This window comes from Nyctereutes procyonoides, unplaced genomic scaffold (genome assembly GCF_905146905.1).
Source record: "Nyctereutes procyonoides isolate TBG_1078 unplaced genomic scaffold, NYPRO_anot_genome, whole genome shotgun sequence".
NCBI lineage: Eukaryota > Metazoa > Chordata > Mammalia > Carnivora > Canidae > Nyctereutes > Nyctereutes procyonoides.
In genome coordinates, this window is record NW_026575142.1 from 48,957,480 (window position 1) to 48,974,300 (window position 16,821).

Below are 16,821 nucleotides of genomic sequence, written 5' to 3' on the forward strand. Positions count from 1 at the left end.
AGATATTAAAGTGTTTGCCTTTTATTCTAGGTAAAAATGTCTCCTTCTTGTCATCCATCCAAAGGAGATTCTACTGTTAAGAAGGTGAGTTTTTAAAAAAATTATTACATTTTTACTTTAATTCCAGTATAGCTAACATAGTTATATTAGTTTCAGGTGTACCATATAGTGATTGAACACTTCCATACATCACTAGTGCTCATCATGACAAGTGCACTCCTTAATCCCCATCACCCATTTCACCCTTCCCCACACTCACCTCCCCTTTGGTAACCATCAGTTTGTTCTCTATAGTTAAGAATCGGTTTCTTGGTTTGTCTTTTTTTTTTTTTCCTTTGCTCATTTCTAGAAGATCAGTTTTAAAGACACGAACCCACCTTCCTCCTTTTGTGTGTTTATTCTCCTCTGTTGAACAATTTTCTCAAAAATGCAATGATTTTTTAATCACCTTAATGCCACCAAAGGTACTTTCTGATTGGAAGCCTTTATGACATATCACCAGAATCCCTTGGCTCTCTAGGAAGCCACATGGGGGTTTGGGCCTAGCATCAGTCTCCTGGCAACTGAGAACTTTCATTCTCTAGAATGAAAAGTTCTAGAATTCCCATCCTCTTTACCAGGTGGGTATCGTGATCAGTGAGTGGTAGTAGGTGAAAGATATTATAAGGAGGCTAGTCTAAGATAATCTTTCTTTACTGTCTTTCCCTCCAGACAGCTGTGCTCAAAGAAAACTGGCCCAAGATATTAGCATTCCATACTGCATAAACAAGTGCTCAATAAATATTTGTGGGATGGAACCCCCCTCTGCCACTTCAATCCCTGACCGTAAACTTTGTAGCACAGAAAGAGTATGAGTCTGTCAATTGAGCAATTCTCAGATGATGTCAAGAGAACCGCTAAAATCCTTTTCTATATACAGCTGCAACAGTGCAGTTGAAATGTGGTAAACAAGCTGACATTTTTACTGTTTTCTTTTACCACTTTTATTTTTCTGACAGTTGAAGTATCCCTGGATGTAGGTTTTCTTTCCTTGCCCTTTTTATAATTTCAGTCAGCATCCATGTCAGTGAAGAATTGTAGAACAAAAATAACAACCTGCTAGCTGTGTTAACTATAAGCAGGTTCTAGCTTCAAAGCACTGTGCAGAAAATGGGTCCCTTTTCTCTGCCTGTAGAATCCCCTGAAATGGTTTTAAAAGAAAAAAATAATAATAAAATCTGTTATCCGAAAAGCCGTATTACATGCTGCCCAGGAAAATCTCTTCCATTTTTGTCAGGACTGCAAGGCCAGGCCAACTGAGGCGATGTTTGCTACCACCTGGAACCATCACACTGTGAGGGAGTGGGGGGCTGGAGGTACAAGGCACCTGCTCACTCTCCATAAACAGAGGAGGAAATTGGAATCCAGAGGGAGATTTTTTTTTGCCTGAGCTTTCAAGTGTGAGCTGTGGACACACTTCTAAAGTAGAGGTTAAAAACATGCTTTCGATTCAACCAGACATGAGTTTAAAGATTGACTCTCATGCTTATTAATCTGAATAACTTTTTTTTTTAAGATAAGGAGAGAGGGAAAGTGGAAGGGCAGAGGAGAGGGAGAGAGAGAATCTTAAGCAGGTTCCACACTCAGTGTGGAGCCCAGCACAAGGCTGGATCTCACAACCCTGAGATCATAACCTAAGCCAAAATCAGGAATCAGATGCCTAACCGACTGAACCACCCAGGTGCCCCTAGTGGAGCCTCTCTGCTTCCTTTACTGTAAATGATAGTGCTGCCTCTCAGAAGTATCCTGAAAATTAAACAAGATACTATATGAGGGCCTAATACTGTGTTTGACACATAGCTAAGAACCTGGTAAATTATTGACACATAGTAAGGACTCAGGTATTACTGAAACTAATATTAAAACACACATCCCCCAATCTTAGTTAGATATGCTGTCATTTTATTATTGCTACTTTGTATTGTTGTCCATTCAGCAAGTATTTCTGACTTACACTGAGTTAAGGGACTACAGAGATGAAAAACACAGACTTTGTTCTCAAGGATCTCAGCACTTATTGGGAAGGTGGACATGTAAACTGACAATTACCATACAGTTTGACACATGCCATGGAAAGTGCACAGGTACACAAGAGCACAAAGGAGAGGCTGATTGAGGATGACTAAGTGGACTTAATATGACTCTTATGTTCTTATGGTAAAAAGTGCAGTGAAGAAGTTTGAGAAATACTTAGCTCCTCCCCTCAAGCTTTGTTACTAGATTATAATGAAAGCAAATCCTGCCATAGTTAAAGGTGTTTATTAAATACTCATTTAGTAATAGCTTCATATAACCTATTTCAACTTGGTAATGACCTAGCTCTCTGTCATTTTAGGTGTCTGACCACTATCGGGTGTAGCAATGTTACATAGGTGGGATTCTCTTACTCTTGTAATCAGCATCAGACAAACCGAAATTTTCAAAGCCAGTGACTACACATAGATGGCCCCAGGTGGCTTTCCTAAGTGATCAGGTGCAGACTTATTCACTGTCCATGCAAGAATTGGCATGATCTGGTTTCTAAAATATTTTATTCAGGAGATAGATATATATATTCAAGGACCTTTTATTTTTGAGAGCCCATCACTCATGTTTACCATTCTGATTAACAAGACATTAATTTCACCAATAGAAAAATTTCTGGATTCTTGGACCTAATGAGCAAAATTTTAGCTGTTGGTCAGTAATAAATAGCCAAAGGACTTTTTAGTAGCTGCTTTTGGGAATTCATGTCTCTACATTGAAGCCTAAACTTAAATAGCACCTACCTAATATCACACTGTTATGATGTCTAGGATAATTTTAAAATACATTTCAAAACAGGTGCCTCTCCCAGACTAAGTAGTCAGGGAAGCTTCTTAAAAAAAAATAAGGCTTGATCTAGCCTTGAGGCACAAGGGAAAAGGTGTTCCAGGTAGAGGTGTTGAGTATAGGACACTTCAGAAATGGAGGTGGTTCTATATCTCTTAAATATGGTAGCATGCAGAGGTCTGGTGAAATGAATGGGAATCCATATTACAAAGAGCCCTATTTTGTGAAGCTTGCTTTTTATCTTGAGCATGAGGGTTTCTGTCAAAGGTGATATTAAAGGCAAAAAAAGCAATCAGAAGAATAGACAGTGTCCAGGCAAGAAAAAGGTCCTGAATCTTTGCTGAATTAATGGATGGAATGAAGAGATGAGGTAGATTCAAGTATTTTTTCTCCCCCAAAACTCTGACTCCTTTAAGTGTGAACCAGGTGTCCTTCCTTTTCTGAGCTCTCTCTTGTAACACCCTGAACTGGTCCTCACCTACCAACATGTTCACCTGGCTGTGTTGAAATTACCTCTTTATTTATATATACGCCTCATTTAAGACTAATATGCCTCAGGAAGGCAGCCATGGCATCAGACTTGGTATCCCTAAGTGTAGAACCATGTAGTCAATCATTAGTTGTCAAGTGAATGAGAGATACATGAAACAGATTCCATTGGACTTCATAGCTATTTATGGGAAGTGAAAGGAAAAAGAATTGTCTGGGCCTAAATAAACAGAGAAAGAACAAATGAAACATCATTACTGTCCCAGGCTTATATTCCTAGCATAGTCAGTCCCTTACTGTTTGAGCTACATCAGCAGTATTCTGAGTGAGACCAATGTGAAACTCAGTACCTAATTGGTACTTCCCTAGTTGTGTATGTATTTTTGTGTGTTCATATATATATATATAGACATGTACATGTATATTCTGGTTATCATCCTGGAGCTACATTGTCAAAGTTGCATTGACAGATGGAGGCACCAGCAGTGTGTCTGCTAAACAGTTGACTGCCAAAGTGACATGTGTAAGAAACACAAAAGAGCAGTAGTATTCTTGACTGGAGCCAAAGATTCTCTGTTGACCAATAACCAAAGAAAGTGTTTGGCGACTGTGTTGTCAGTATTGGCTCTGTCAGGAGATGGATGCAAGTGCTGAGGAAACAGAAGCCATGTTCTGTAGGGTTCTGCTTAACTTCCTGAGATAGATGTCTCATGAAAGAGTCGTTCTTCCACTCTGCTGTCACCTGTCAGAATCTAGCAAATTCCATGAGCATGCATACATAACATCTTTTGCAACACAAGCTTTTGCATTTTATTCTTCTCTGGATTAGAAATACTTGTTGTATATTACATGTGGCATACAAAATTTGTGTGTAATGTTTATCTTATACATAAGATTTCTTCTTAAGGGGCTCTGATAACTTCAGTAACAGAAGATACACATGCTTCTCTAGCGCTTGTTCAGTGTTTGATCATGGGTGGCCGGAAATTTAAAAATCAGGAAACATTTTCCTAAGATAAAAGTTACTGTAAAAGTCCCTTGCAATTAACTCACTAGAACAAAATTGGAGATGTTGATGATGTTTGAGGTGATAAATGAGTTTAGAGAGTTAGTTGAAGGCAGCATAAAAAAACCACCCAGCTCTGATGCATCTTTTCTCAACTACTAAAGAAACACCAGCCCGGAATTTGCAAAGTTAGGATTATTACATGCATTGTAACCAGAGAAAGCAATTTTCTTACACCTCAATCACAAAGGCATCGTTATACTCCTTGAGCCATCCCCTGTTTTAGATGAGCTTTCTTTGCTGGTGTGTTTGCAGAAGTCTGAGGGGTCAGAAGCTGTGGCTAAAGAGTTATCCTCAGGCTGGTGAAACCCACTGGAAGAGTTCACAGTTGAGGGTCTTCCCAGGGTGACTTCTTCAGCCGAGGACAAGGTACTGGGAGAGGCAGGGTGGAAAGGCTTTCTCATAGGGGGTAAATTCAGCGAATATCCCACATGCTTCAAGGTACCAGGTCTGGGAAGGACCAAGGTCAGTGAAATATAGTTCTTGCTGTCAACACATTTCCAAGTGAATAGTGACTAAACTGTTGGATTTAATAGCCAGACCTCTCAGAAATTGATTAGCAGTTTCTCAGTATGCAAGTGTATTAGAAGAATTTGGAGCAGCTGTTTGTTTGTTTTACCCAAGTGTTCTGGTGAGGTAAAAGTTTTATAGTCTAGTCCCAGTCTTGCCACTCATGTCAGGAATGTAGATGACTATACTCACTCATGATTTTTATTGACTCACTGACCAGTGGGGAGACTGGGGGATGGGAGCAATGCAGTATTTTTAAGGGAAAAAGTCTCACAGAGCCACTGTTTCCATAACAACAGGAAAAGCTGGCTGCAGTGTCTCAGCTGACTGGGTAAAAAGTGATAGCCCTTGGTGGATGCATGTTGCCTCTTTCCTTATTTTTCTTCGTAGGACTTAATCCAGATGTGACTTTCATGCCTCTATTGATTTAAAAAAAAAAAAGAAAGAAAGAAAAAGTGGACAGAATTTAGTCCTTGTTTTTGCATAGACAGGGTTGAAGGTCCCCACAGGCCAGATGCATTTTATGCTGACGTGAAGTAGCTGGGGTGCAGTTGCCTTCAGACAGCTGGAAGATTTGGAAGGAAACCTAGACATTGTTTGTATTTCAGAGGACAGAACTGGTGCCTGTGGGTAGCTGGAATGTAGATGGAGATGTCAGCTTAGTTATGAGAATTTTCTGATAGTGGGACAAGTTGCCTTGTGAGATAGCACATTATCTGTTACCAGAGGTGTTTGATCCACAGCAGAATATCTGCCATTCAGAGCTGTTTCTGAACTTTTCCTGCCATGGGTGAGAGGTGGGCTGATTAATTTATAGCTCCCCTGATTTGTTAGAATGTTATGAGTCTGCAGTTGTATTAAACTCAAGTGACTTTTTCATTGATGTGTTGGCTGATTTCAGTTAGACCCTAACATCTAGGCTGAACTAGTAGAGTCTATTAAAAAAAAAAAAAACTAAACTAAAACAAATTTGGACTTAAAGAGGAGACTTCATTCAAAAGAATAACTGCAATGAGAGGAGAGGCTTTTGCTATAAGGAGAGTGTTCCAACCTTAATATCTACAAGTGTGTCAAAAAATCAGGCAGAGGTGCTTGGCTCACAGTGTTTGATTTTTGATCTTGAGGTTGTGAGTTTGAGCCTCCACTGTATGATGAGCGTAGAGATTACTTAAAAGAAGAAAAAAATAACACCAAAGGGAATTTTTTTTAAAGATTTATTTATTTATTCATGAGAGACACAGACTGAGGAAGAGAGGCAGAGACATAGGCAGAGGGAGAAGCAGGCTCCTCATGGGGAGCCCGATGCAGGACTCAATCCCGGATCCTGGGATCACGACCTGAGCCCAAGGCAGGCACCCAACCGCTGAGCCACCCAGGCATCCCAGAAGGGAATTTTTTACAGGGGCTAGTAAACAGGGCTAGGAAGAACCTGATGTGGGGGAGTAGGTGATAGAATCAGATAGTTGATAGTTGGTTAGAAATGTCTTTGGTGCAGTCTGCTGATTCTTGGAAAGGACCATTAAGGTTGGCTCAGGTGTAGGTTAAGGGTTTAGGGGAGGGAGAGATGCTTAACTAAAGTTTGATCATTAGTTAACAAACATTTTGTTCCACCGAATCAGGACAAACAGTTCTGTTCATCTTTTAAGAGGCAAAGAGTGGAAATTTGATGGGTCTGTGTCTGGCTTTGTCATAGGTGAACTTAGCGGCATGGTGGGTTTTGTCTCAGATTTATGGGGAAGAGTGATCTTTGCAGAAAGCTGTTTCCCATGACAGGGTATGGGGATTTCCTTAACTGCAGCTGTTCTTTAGGAACTAAGGGCTCAGGTGAAGCATAACATGGTCACAAGTCTATGTTGCCATGTTCTTTCCTTATTCCTCTCCATGATTATGATCTGCAGTCCATGGCCTGGGCCTTTCTGAAATCTGCTTACTGATCCTCATGTAGAGAAATGGAAACAGTTACAGAGAAGGACAGTGGTGACCACTTGCTTGTGATATTCACTCTTGCTGATAATTACAATTACAGAGCTGGAAACAGTTACAGAGAAGGACAGTGGTGACCACTTGCTTGTGGTACTTACTCCTGCTGATAATTGGGTGTATCTTCTGACCTAAAAAGTTGAGACTAGATGAGGGTTTCAAAGGATCTCAGAGTTCTTACCAATGTACAAATCTATTCCTCACCCATTTCTTTTGTATTAAATGAATATTTTCTAATGTAGCATTTGGATTTCTTTAATGATTTTTTAAATTAATGGACTATTTTTTTTTTTTTTCGAGAGAGAGTGCAAGTGAGAGGCAGAGGGAGAAGGAAAGAGAATCTTAAGCAGGCTCCACTCTCAGCACAGAGCCTGATGCAGGGCTCTATCTCATGGCGCTGAGATCATGACCTGAGCTGAAATCAAGAGTCGGACACTTAACCAAGTGAGCCACCCAGGCGTCCCATTAATGGACTGTTTTTAGAGCAGTTTTAGGTTTTCATAGAAAAATTGAGCAGAAAGTACAGTTACCATACATTTCCTCCTATTATTAACATCTTGCATTCCTGTGGTACATTTTATTAGTTAATGAGCTGACATATACACATTATTATTAATGAAAGTCCATAGTTTACATTAGAGTTCACATCTTGTATTGTACATTCTGTGGGTCTGACAAACATATAATGAAATGTAGCCATTACATATCATGCAGAATCATTACACTACCCTAGAAATCCCATGCTTCACTTACTCATCCTTCCCTCTCAACTGGTAACTGCTAATCTTTTACTGTCTCCAGTTTTGCCTTTTCCAGAATGTGATGTAGTTGGACAGTATGTAGCCTTTGTAGAATGGTTTCTCTTACTCAGTGATTCCCACTTAAGGTTCCTCCATGTCCTCTTATGGCTTGATATCTCATTCCTTTTTAGCTTCATATAATATGCCATTGTCTGGATGTACCAGTTTGTTGTTCATCCATTCACCTACTAAAGGACATCTTGGTTGCTTCCAGGTTTTACCAGTTGTCAGTAAAGCTTTACTGACCACACAAAACCCTGCACATAAGTTTTCAGCTCATTTGGGTGAATACCAGGGAGCAACTGCCAGACTGTATAGTAAGAATGTTCAGTTTTCTGAGAAGCTGCCAAACTATCTTCCAAAGTGGCTGTACTATTTTTGCATTTCCATACAGTGAATTTGAGTTCCTATTGTCCTACATCTTTGTTGTCTGCATTTGGTGTTATCTGATTTTTGGATTTTAGTCATTCCAATAGTGATGTCTTCAATGACATTCGATGTTCAGTTTTTTTCATATGCTTATTTGCCATCTGTATATCTTCTTTGGTAACATCTTTAAATGTTTTTGAGGATATTGTTCTGGTTTTTGTTTTTTGTTTTAGTGGTGCTCTAGGGTTTAGCCTATACATCTTAACTTTTCAGATTCACCTTCTGATTTAAAACTAGCTTAATTCAAGTTACATATAGAAATGTTACTCCTGGGATCCCTGGGTGGCGCAGCAGTTTGGTGCCTGCCTTTGGCCTGGGGCGCAATCCTGGAGACCCGGGATCAAATCCCACATCGGGCTCCCGGTGCATGGAGCCTGCTTCTCCCTCTGCCTGTGTCTCTGCCTCTCTCTCTCTCACTGTGTGCCTGTCATAAATAAAATAAAAAAAAAAAAGAAATGTTACTTCTTTTTTTTTTTTTTTTTTAAGATTTTACTTATTTATTCATGAGAGGCAGAGAGAGGAGCAGAGACACAGGCAGAAGGAGAAGCAGGGTCCGTGCAAGGAGCCCGATGCAGAACTCAATCCCGGACCCCAGGATCATGACCTGAGCCGAAGGCAGATGTGCCACCCAGACATCCTAAGAAATGTTACTCCTATTTAGCTCCATTACTTTTTCCCACATTTTGTGATACTCTTATACATAGTATGCCTATTAAGATTACAAACCTAACAATATATTGTGATAATTGTTTACTATCTATAACCACTTTCTTAGCCCAATAAAGCTTTGTCCCTACCCACCTCCTTCATGCAAATATGTTACACATATATTGCATTTCTGCATTATGCCAACATTACATTATATACATATTATTTTACAGTTGCCTTCCAGTTCTTTTTACCAGTTCTCTTTTGGTTTTTCTTATGTGGATTTGAGTTGCTTTCTACTAGTGACTGTGAACAGTGACAGATTAACTCACATTAGTATTTTTTTTTAAAGATTTTATTTATTTATTTATCCATGAGAGAGAGAGAGGGGCAGAGACACAGGCAGAGGGAGATGCAGGCTCCATGCAGGGAGCCTGACTCAGGACTCGATTCCGGGTCTCCAGGATCAGGCCCTGGGCCGAAGGCGGCACTAAACCGCTGAGCCCCCTGGGCTGCCCCACATTAGTACTTCTTATAAAGTGACCTGTTACAAGAACTTCTTTCATTTTTTGTTTACTTGGGGAAGTGTTTCATTCATCTTCATTTTTGAACAATAGTTTTGTTGGCTATAAGGTTATTGATTGGCAAGTTTTTTCTTGGAACATTTTGAATATGCTATCCCACTGTGTGTTGCTTCTGCTGAGAATTCAGTTATTAATCTTATTGGAGTTCCCTTATAAGTTGCTTCTGTTGCTTTTGCTGAGAATTCAGTTATTAATCTTATTGGGGTTCCCTTATAAGTAACTAGTCATTTTTCTCTTGCTGCTTTTTAAGATTTATCCAAGTCTTTGACTTGTAGCATGTTTTCTTTGAGATATTTGTGGATCTCTGGGCTCTTATCCTGCTTGGAGTTTGTTGAGCTTCCTGGATGGGTAGGTTACTGTTTTTCAGTAAATTTGTAACTCTTCAGCCATAATTTCTTCAGGTATTTTTTTCTTCTCCATTCTTTCTCCTCTCGTTTTGTTACTCCCATTATGTATTTGTTGTTGAACTGATGTGATCCTGCGTTTCTCATTTCAGTTTTCTTCACTCTTTTTCCCCCCTGTTCAGGTTGCATACTTATTGATTTCTCTTCAAGTCCATTAACTATTTCTTCTGCCAGTTCAGATCTACTGTTGAGACTCTCTCCTGAATTTATTTTAGTTATTATATTTTTCAACTCTAGAATTTCCAAGCGATCCTTTTTGGTAAAAAAAAAAAAAAAAAAAAAAAGTATTGATATTCTGTCTTGGCGCGACATCGCTGTTATACCTTCCCTTACTCTTACTAAAAATAATGCTTTCCTACATTTCCCCCATTTCCTGTGTGTGTGTGTGTGTTTGTGTGGGATTCTGTTGCTGTTGTTGTGGTTTGGGGGGGGGGATTTGCAGATAAAGTGTATTTATTATGATTGGTTTTAAAGTCTTTATGTTAAATCTAACATCTGGTTACTCAGGCAAATTGTGTTGTCTGCTCCCCCCCCCCAACACACACACACCTCCACTATGTGATCATACTTTCCATCTTCACATGCCTTGTAATTTTTGGTTAGAAACTGGGCATTTTAGGTAATGTAGCAAGTCTGTGCATTGATCCTTCACTCCTAGAGTTATTCTTATTTGCTCCACTCTACTCCATTCCAGACTGCTGCAGCCCAAGATATTATAATTATTTCTAGCAACTGGCTGGGTTACTTTATTTTTTTTTTAAGATTTTATTTATTTACTCATGAGAGACAGAGAGAGAGAGAGCGACAGAGAGTGAGAGAGGCAGAGACACAGGCAGAGGGAGAAGCAGGTTCCATGCAGGAAGCCCGACATGGGACTCGATCCCGAGTCTCCAGGATCATGCCCTGGACTGAAGGCAGCTAAACCGCTGAGCCCCCCCCCCCCCGGGCTGCCCCATGCCTGGGTTACTTTAATGAAGTCTTGTACCCCTACCCATTCCCAAGTGTTAAAATTCTGATATTGCTTCTTAGGAGGTATAGATGTGGGTTTGCCCACAGACACCCTGGGATGGCAGTGGTGTTAGTAGGGTTCCCTTTCTCTTTTTCCCTGGCCAAACCAGCTGTTAAACTCTACTGATTGCTCCATTGTTTTCAACAATGCCTTGGGTACATAAATTGCTCTATACACTGATCCAGTAAAATTGTGACTCCTTGAAAGAATAGTTTCTGAGGTCTGTTTTCAATATTTGTCTTAACTTTCTTATTAGGGCTCCCACCAGCTATCATTTTCCCTAGTTCTCTTCTACCAAGTAGTTGGCCTGATGTAGGTTGTACCTACATTAAATCCGTTAATCTCCCAGTTGCCTTTCACCACAACCTTCACTCTTCTTAAGAATACTCTTAGGTTCAAACTTCTCCACCCTCAGCTGCAAGTGAAGTCAATTCCTTTGAAAAGAGATTAGGACCTATCTCTTTTACTGTCTGCTTCTCCCCCAAGGAATACTCTGTGAACCAGGACTCTGCACTTGATCTTAGCCAAAAGGCCGAGAAGCGATTGAACCAGGACTCTGTTACTGGCTGTAGGTACAGTGGCAAGCTTCTCTCTGAATGACTTGCCTATTTAGGATTTAAATGCTTGTTGGAAGGGGGAACACCCTGAGATCCTCTTGGCTTGCCGCTCCTGTGATGAAACCATTGCCTCACAAACTGGAGCAGGGGTGATTAGAGAGCCACTATTTTCAGTGGACAGAACCCAGGATACAGCCAATATTCCACGAGTGGAGTTTGGGTAGAAGAAGGGAGCTCCCACCACTTCTTGACTATGCCTACCTAGGACTTAGCCTCAGCAACATGTAGCTAGAAGCAAGATGAGAAATGCTAAAGTTCTGCTTCTGTTGAGAAGAAAGCTCTTTAACTAGGAGTTTGGAAGAGAAGAAGCTTGGTGTTCTTGGCTACAGCAGTCTGGAGTGGAGTCTCTATTTCACTAAGCTGGGTTGGGAGGAAGGAACAGTCTTGGTTCAGAAACCACATGCTTGCCTTTCTTACTGAATTTATATTGATTTTTTAAAAATAGTTATTTCTTCATTTACAGTTTGCCCTTAGGACCATTTCCGAGGTCTATAAAAGTTAGGTTTTTAGGAGATACACACACACACACACACACACACACACACACACACACACATCCTTGGGGTGAAAAGGCAATCAGAACATCTTCTGCCATGTTGCCTCTGAGTGAAAAACACCTTGTGAGGCAGGATGTTCCATCTTTGAAAGTTCTTTCTTATTCTGGTTGATACCTCTCCACCCACTGATACTGGCCCTTCCTCTGGAAGCCATCAAAAAGATATCTAATTCTTTTTTTTTTTTTTTTAATGGAGCAGGCTTTAGGTAGTTGAGGTCATGAATCCCTAGCCCCTAGTCTTCTCCTTCCTGTCCAGACAGAATATTCATAGTTCTCTTCCTCACTCACCTCTACTCTATCATACCACATCTCTTCTGCTTCCACCATGGTACTTCAGGGAAGGTCATTTTAGAGCAGAGTGAGATCATCACTTACTTTATTCTAGGTTCTCTAAATGAAACCAAAAGCACATTAGCTTTTTAAGCAGCCATTCTGCAGGGTTGACTCAATGAACATGTTTGTTGATAGCTGAAGTTTAAAGTATTGATCAAGTTAGAAATGGGTCTTTCCCTTCCAACAGCGTTCCCTGATGAAGTTATTTTTTTTAAGATTTTATTATTTATTTATTCATAAGAGACAGAGAAGGCAGAGACACAGGCAGAGGGAGAAGCAGGCTCCATGCAGAAAGCCCAATGTGAGACTCGATCCCAGAACTCTGGGATCATGCCCTAAGCCGAAGGCAGATGCTCAACTGCTGAGGCACCCAGGCATCCCGCCCTGATGAAATTCTTAGGCATTTCCTACAATATACATGGCAGGGGTCTTTTTTCCTCTTCAGTTTGTGTGACAGGGCAACTAGCAGCCTATTATTTTGCATTAAAACAACTCAGTAGGCCATTCTTAATTGCACTGTGCTGAATGATGACCTATTTGTAAAGGTCATAGAATACAAACAGTAGAGCTTTGCAAAGTTTGAGCTGCTCTAATGTATGTGTTGTTCTCGAATGGCTGGTATACTGTTACTGTAGAGTAGAGCTTTTCTGTCTGGATTACTTTCCCAAATCAATTAATGTGCCATTCCTGAAAGCTCGCACTCCTTTCATATTGTATCAGAACATGGAATTGAGTATGCACAAGACCCAGTGAGAAGTCTTTCATTAAAGTAGAAGGAAAGGAAAAGATGAAGATGAAATGTGAGCTGGTGCTTGGTGCCATCTCTTCTCTCTAACAAAAGCCACTCCCTTGGGTCTTTTGTGTTTTGTTGTTTTCTGTACCTATCATAAGGGCATTCTAGTTGTCATTTACACTGGTTTTTTTTTTTCTCTTGTGCCATAAATAAGTTATAGCTCCCTGTTTTGTGTGAAATATCTGCTAATGGTAGATATTATTCCAGATATTATTCCAGATATAGCATATTCGTAAAAGGAGAGAGTCGTCTTTACATGGTTAAGTCTCTGAGCTTTTTCATTTATTGACTAAGCTAAGATTACCTTTTTATGGTACTGAATGGGGCAGTCCATATCTGCCTCTGGCAACTTCACAGCATAATAAAAGAAAATAAAACTATACAGAAATGCCTTTTCAGTCATTGGAAGGAAGAAATTCTCTAATCCCAGTGTCCTCTCTCTGCATTTCACTTAGCTCCAAGAAGCCCTCTATGCTTCCTGTTTGCCTCAACAGTGTTGTCATTCCCCAGTCCGTGTGTACCTCCACTGTTCCAAAAGTCTTTACCGACCCCACGGGCTCCCTCTTCTGGGGCTCTAGTTCACTCTTCACCTCTTCTAATGCTTGGGAAACTTGAGTGGCACCCTGTCACTAACAAAGTGAAGTCTGAATTGGTTTAGATTGACAGTGTAGGCTTTAGATGCATCACCAGCCCACACTTACCTTTTTTCTTCATTAACCAATGGAAATTTCTCGTTTCCTAAAAATAGCCAATCCCATGTCCATACATCTGCCTTTGTGATGCCTTGTTTTTAGCCTCTAGTTCAAATTCTACTTAAATTCATTTAAAAAGTATATATTGGACACTTACTATGTAGCAGGCATGGGTCTAAGTGCAGGGGATCCTGTAGGAACAAAACCAGTCTCTGCCTTCACACAGCTACCATCCTGGTGGCAGGGGTAGATATTAAACAAATGAAGATACAGTATCTCAGATTTTTTAAAGATTCATTTATTTATTTTAGAGAGCAAGCACACAAGTCAGGGAAGGCGGAGAGAGTGGGGAAGAATCACAAGGAGACTCTCTGCTGAGCTCAGAGCCTGACCTAGGGCTCGATCTCACGACCCTGAGATCATGACCTGATCTAAAATCGGGAGTCAGACACTTAATCAGTTGAGCCACTCAGATTTCCCTGGTATCTCAGATTTTGATAAGGCTATGGAAGAAAAGCATTATGAGGAAGATAAAAAGGGAGATTGCTGTTTTTTACAGAGGGTCATGGAAGGTTGGTAGGTAATATTTTCTGTCTAAAAAAATGTGAAGGTGTTCATGGGAACATGAGGGGAATGAGCATTCCGGAGAGAAAGAATGGCAAATACAGAGGTCTTGAAGCAGGAGAATGCCCAGTGTGTCCCAGGAATAATGAGGCCCCTGTGCATGGGCACACAGTTCAGTAGGTGTGGTGGTGAGTGCTCTTGGAGGTTCTCATCACCCTTGTGTTCTAGTTCACTGAGGAAATAGAAGTCAGTGGGATCAGTTGACAATGTGGAGGGGGATGAGAAATACTGAAGGTGGGAAGAGAGGGGTGAAGATAGGAAATAAGCATATGGCATAATGACACAGTGAATAGAGTAGGGAAGTCTCAGGGAGGCTGCTTGCAGTTTGTAATTGTGAATTTAAATGTCATTGAGCCGATCACCTCTTGCTCTGAATTCTTGTAGCAGTTCTTGCCCATTCTTCATTTGGCATTTGTCAACACTACCTTCTACTACTGTTTTTGGTGTCTGATCTAACTTTCTAACTTGTTATTTGTTGTTTTTCTTAAGTGTGTTATACCTCACCTGGCTCCTCTGCTTTGAGGCAACTTTCAATATGCACACAGCAGAAAAGACAAAAATGAATAACTGAGAGTTATTCAGAAAAAAGGGAAAACATATCTGAGCAGAATTTAATAATAGCTTAAAGCTTTTGGAGAGGAGGAATGTTGAATGAAACCTTCTTGTAAAACAGGATAGTTTATTGAAACCAGAAAATATGTAAATGGTTACTGTAATGTTTCAGTGAAACCCACATTTGCATTGCCTCGGTTTTTGTCTTCATATTCACCTTGGTTCCCAGGAAGAAAGCTTTATGTGTACCCAGGACATTGATTCCTTACAGTTTACACTGTCCTCTCAGAAATACTTGGTGAGGACTACAGTGGTTGCCATGAAACTTGCTGACAAGAGTATGCAGAGGACTGTGTGCTGTAAGTGGCTGGTATAGTTCACTCACAGGCCCGAGTAGTCCTGGACAGCCCTGGATAGACACTGCGGGACCCAACAACCTCCTGAGCCAAGTGCAAGTTCATTCTACAAAGGATCTATAAGGATTTCCCCCTTGAGGAGTTTTTATTGATTGTCACACTTGTAAATTGTTCATGATGATCACAATGTATCTTTTTTTTCTTTTGGCCATTTTTTTTAAGATTTAAAAGATTAATCTTTTTTAAGATTAAGATTTAATTTATTTATTCATGAGAGAGAGAGAGAGAGAGAGGAGGGAGGGAGGGAGGGAGGGAGGGAGGGAGGGAGGGAGGGAGGGAGGGAGAGACACAGGCAGAGGGAGAAGCAGGCTCCATGCAGGGAGCCCAATGTGGGACCCGATCCCAGCAGATTCCAGGATCATGCCCTGAGCTGAAGGCAGATGCTCAACCATTGAGCCACCCAGGCGTCCCTCTTTCGGCTCATATTAAATGCTGTTCCACTGTCTTATGGTTTGCATGTTTTTAATAAGTCATCAGTAGTAATTCTTACCATTATTTTCTTATGTTATGGATGCAGTGGCACTCTCTTCTCCCATTTTTCAGGAGAGTGAGAAGCATTCATGCCCTCAGCTGCTAGGAGTTTTAGCAACTGATAAGTTTCAGCTCATCCTTCTCTAGGAATTGTCCTCAGCTAAAGAGATCTGTCCTCGTCCGAAGCTGAAAGCCTCTTCCTGAGAGCAGCCTGCATCTGATGACTAGTTGCCTAGTAATTGAAGAGTTATAAATTATAAAGGTCAGAACACCTTGTATTAATGCAGGACAGTTCTTCAAGGCCATCTGAGCCCCAGAGCTCTTTGGATGACTGGGGACCTCTGTGGTGTTTGCATCACAGTTTAACTCTCCCTCTGCCCAGTTCTGCTTCCTTTACTTCCCCATAGATTTCCATCCCAAGCACCCACCAGTAAGTTCTGGTGTGCAGATATCTACCTCTGGACCTTTTTTTCCAGTGAAGCCAATGATAACACCATGTATATTTCTAATGCATCCTTTTTTTCCCTCTGGCTGCCTTCCAATGTTTCATTTTATCCTTTGTTTTCCACAGTGATATGCCTAGGTATGGTTTTCTTTGCCTTCTTTCTTGGTGTTCCTTAAACTTCTGGGATATGCATGTTTTTGATTTTCATTAGTTTAGAAAACATTTGGCTGATGTTTCTTCAAATATCTTTTCTGCCCCAATATCTTTTTCTTGACCTTTAATTACATATATGTTAGTTTCATGTTCCACAGATCACTGACACTTCCTTCATTATTTTTACCTTATTTCCTCTTGCTTCAAATTGAATAGTTTCTGTTGACCTATCTTCAAACTCACTTATCTTTTCTTCCACATTATCAAGTCTACTAAAATCATTTATTGAATTTTTCATATCAAATATTATACTTGTCATTACTACAACTTCCATTTAGTTATTTTTGTCTTCCTTCTACTTAGGGTTTAATTTGCTTTTCTTTTTTTCCTAGCTTCCTCA

At 40.4% G+C, this 16,821-nt stretch overlaps 1 protein-coding gene across 4 annotated transcripts in view; it reads left to right on the forward strand.

Annotated features, from left to right (window-relative positions):
* VPS8 (VPS8 subunit of CORVET complex) overlaps positions 1-16,821 on the forward strand; it is a 250,636-nt gene that overhangs the window by 216,032 nt on the left and 17,783 nt on the right. For 3 of the 4 annotated variants that reach the window (XM_055307985.1, XM_055307984.1, XM_055307988.1), the window contains one exon: positions 31-84. In XM_055307985.1, coding sequence (XP_055163960.1) covers positions 31-84 — 54 coding nt within the window. Of the gene's footprint in view, positions 1-30; positions 85-711; positions 1,213-16,821 lie in introns of those variants that run through there. The other variant, XM_055307986.1, reaches the window with a different exon arrangement.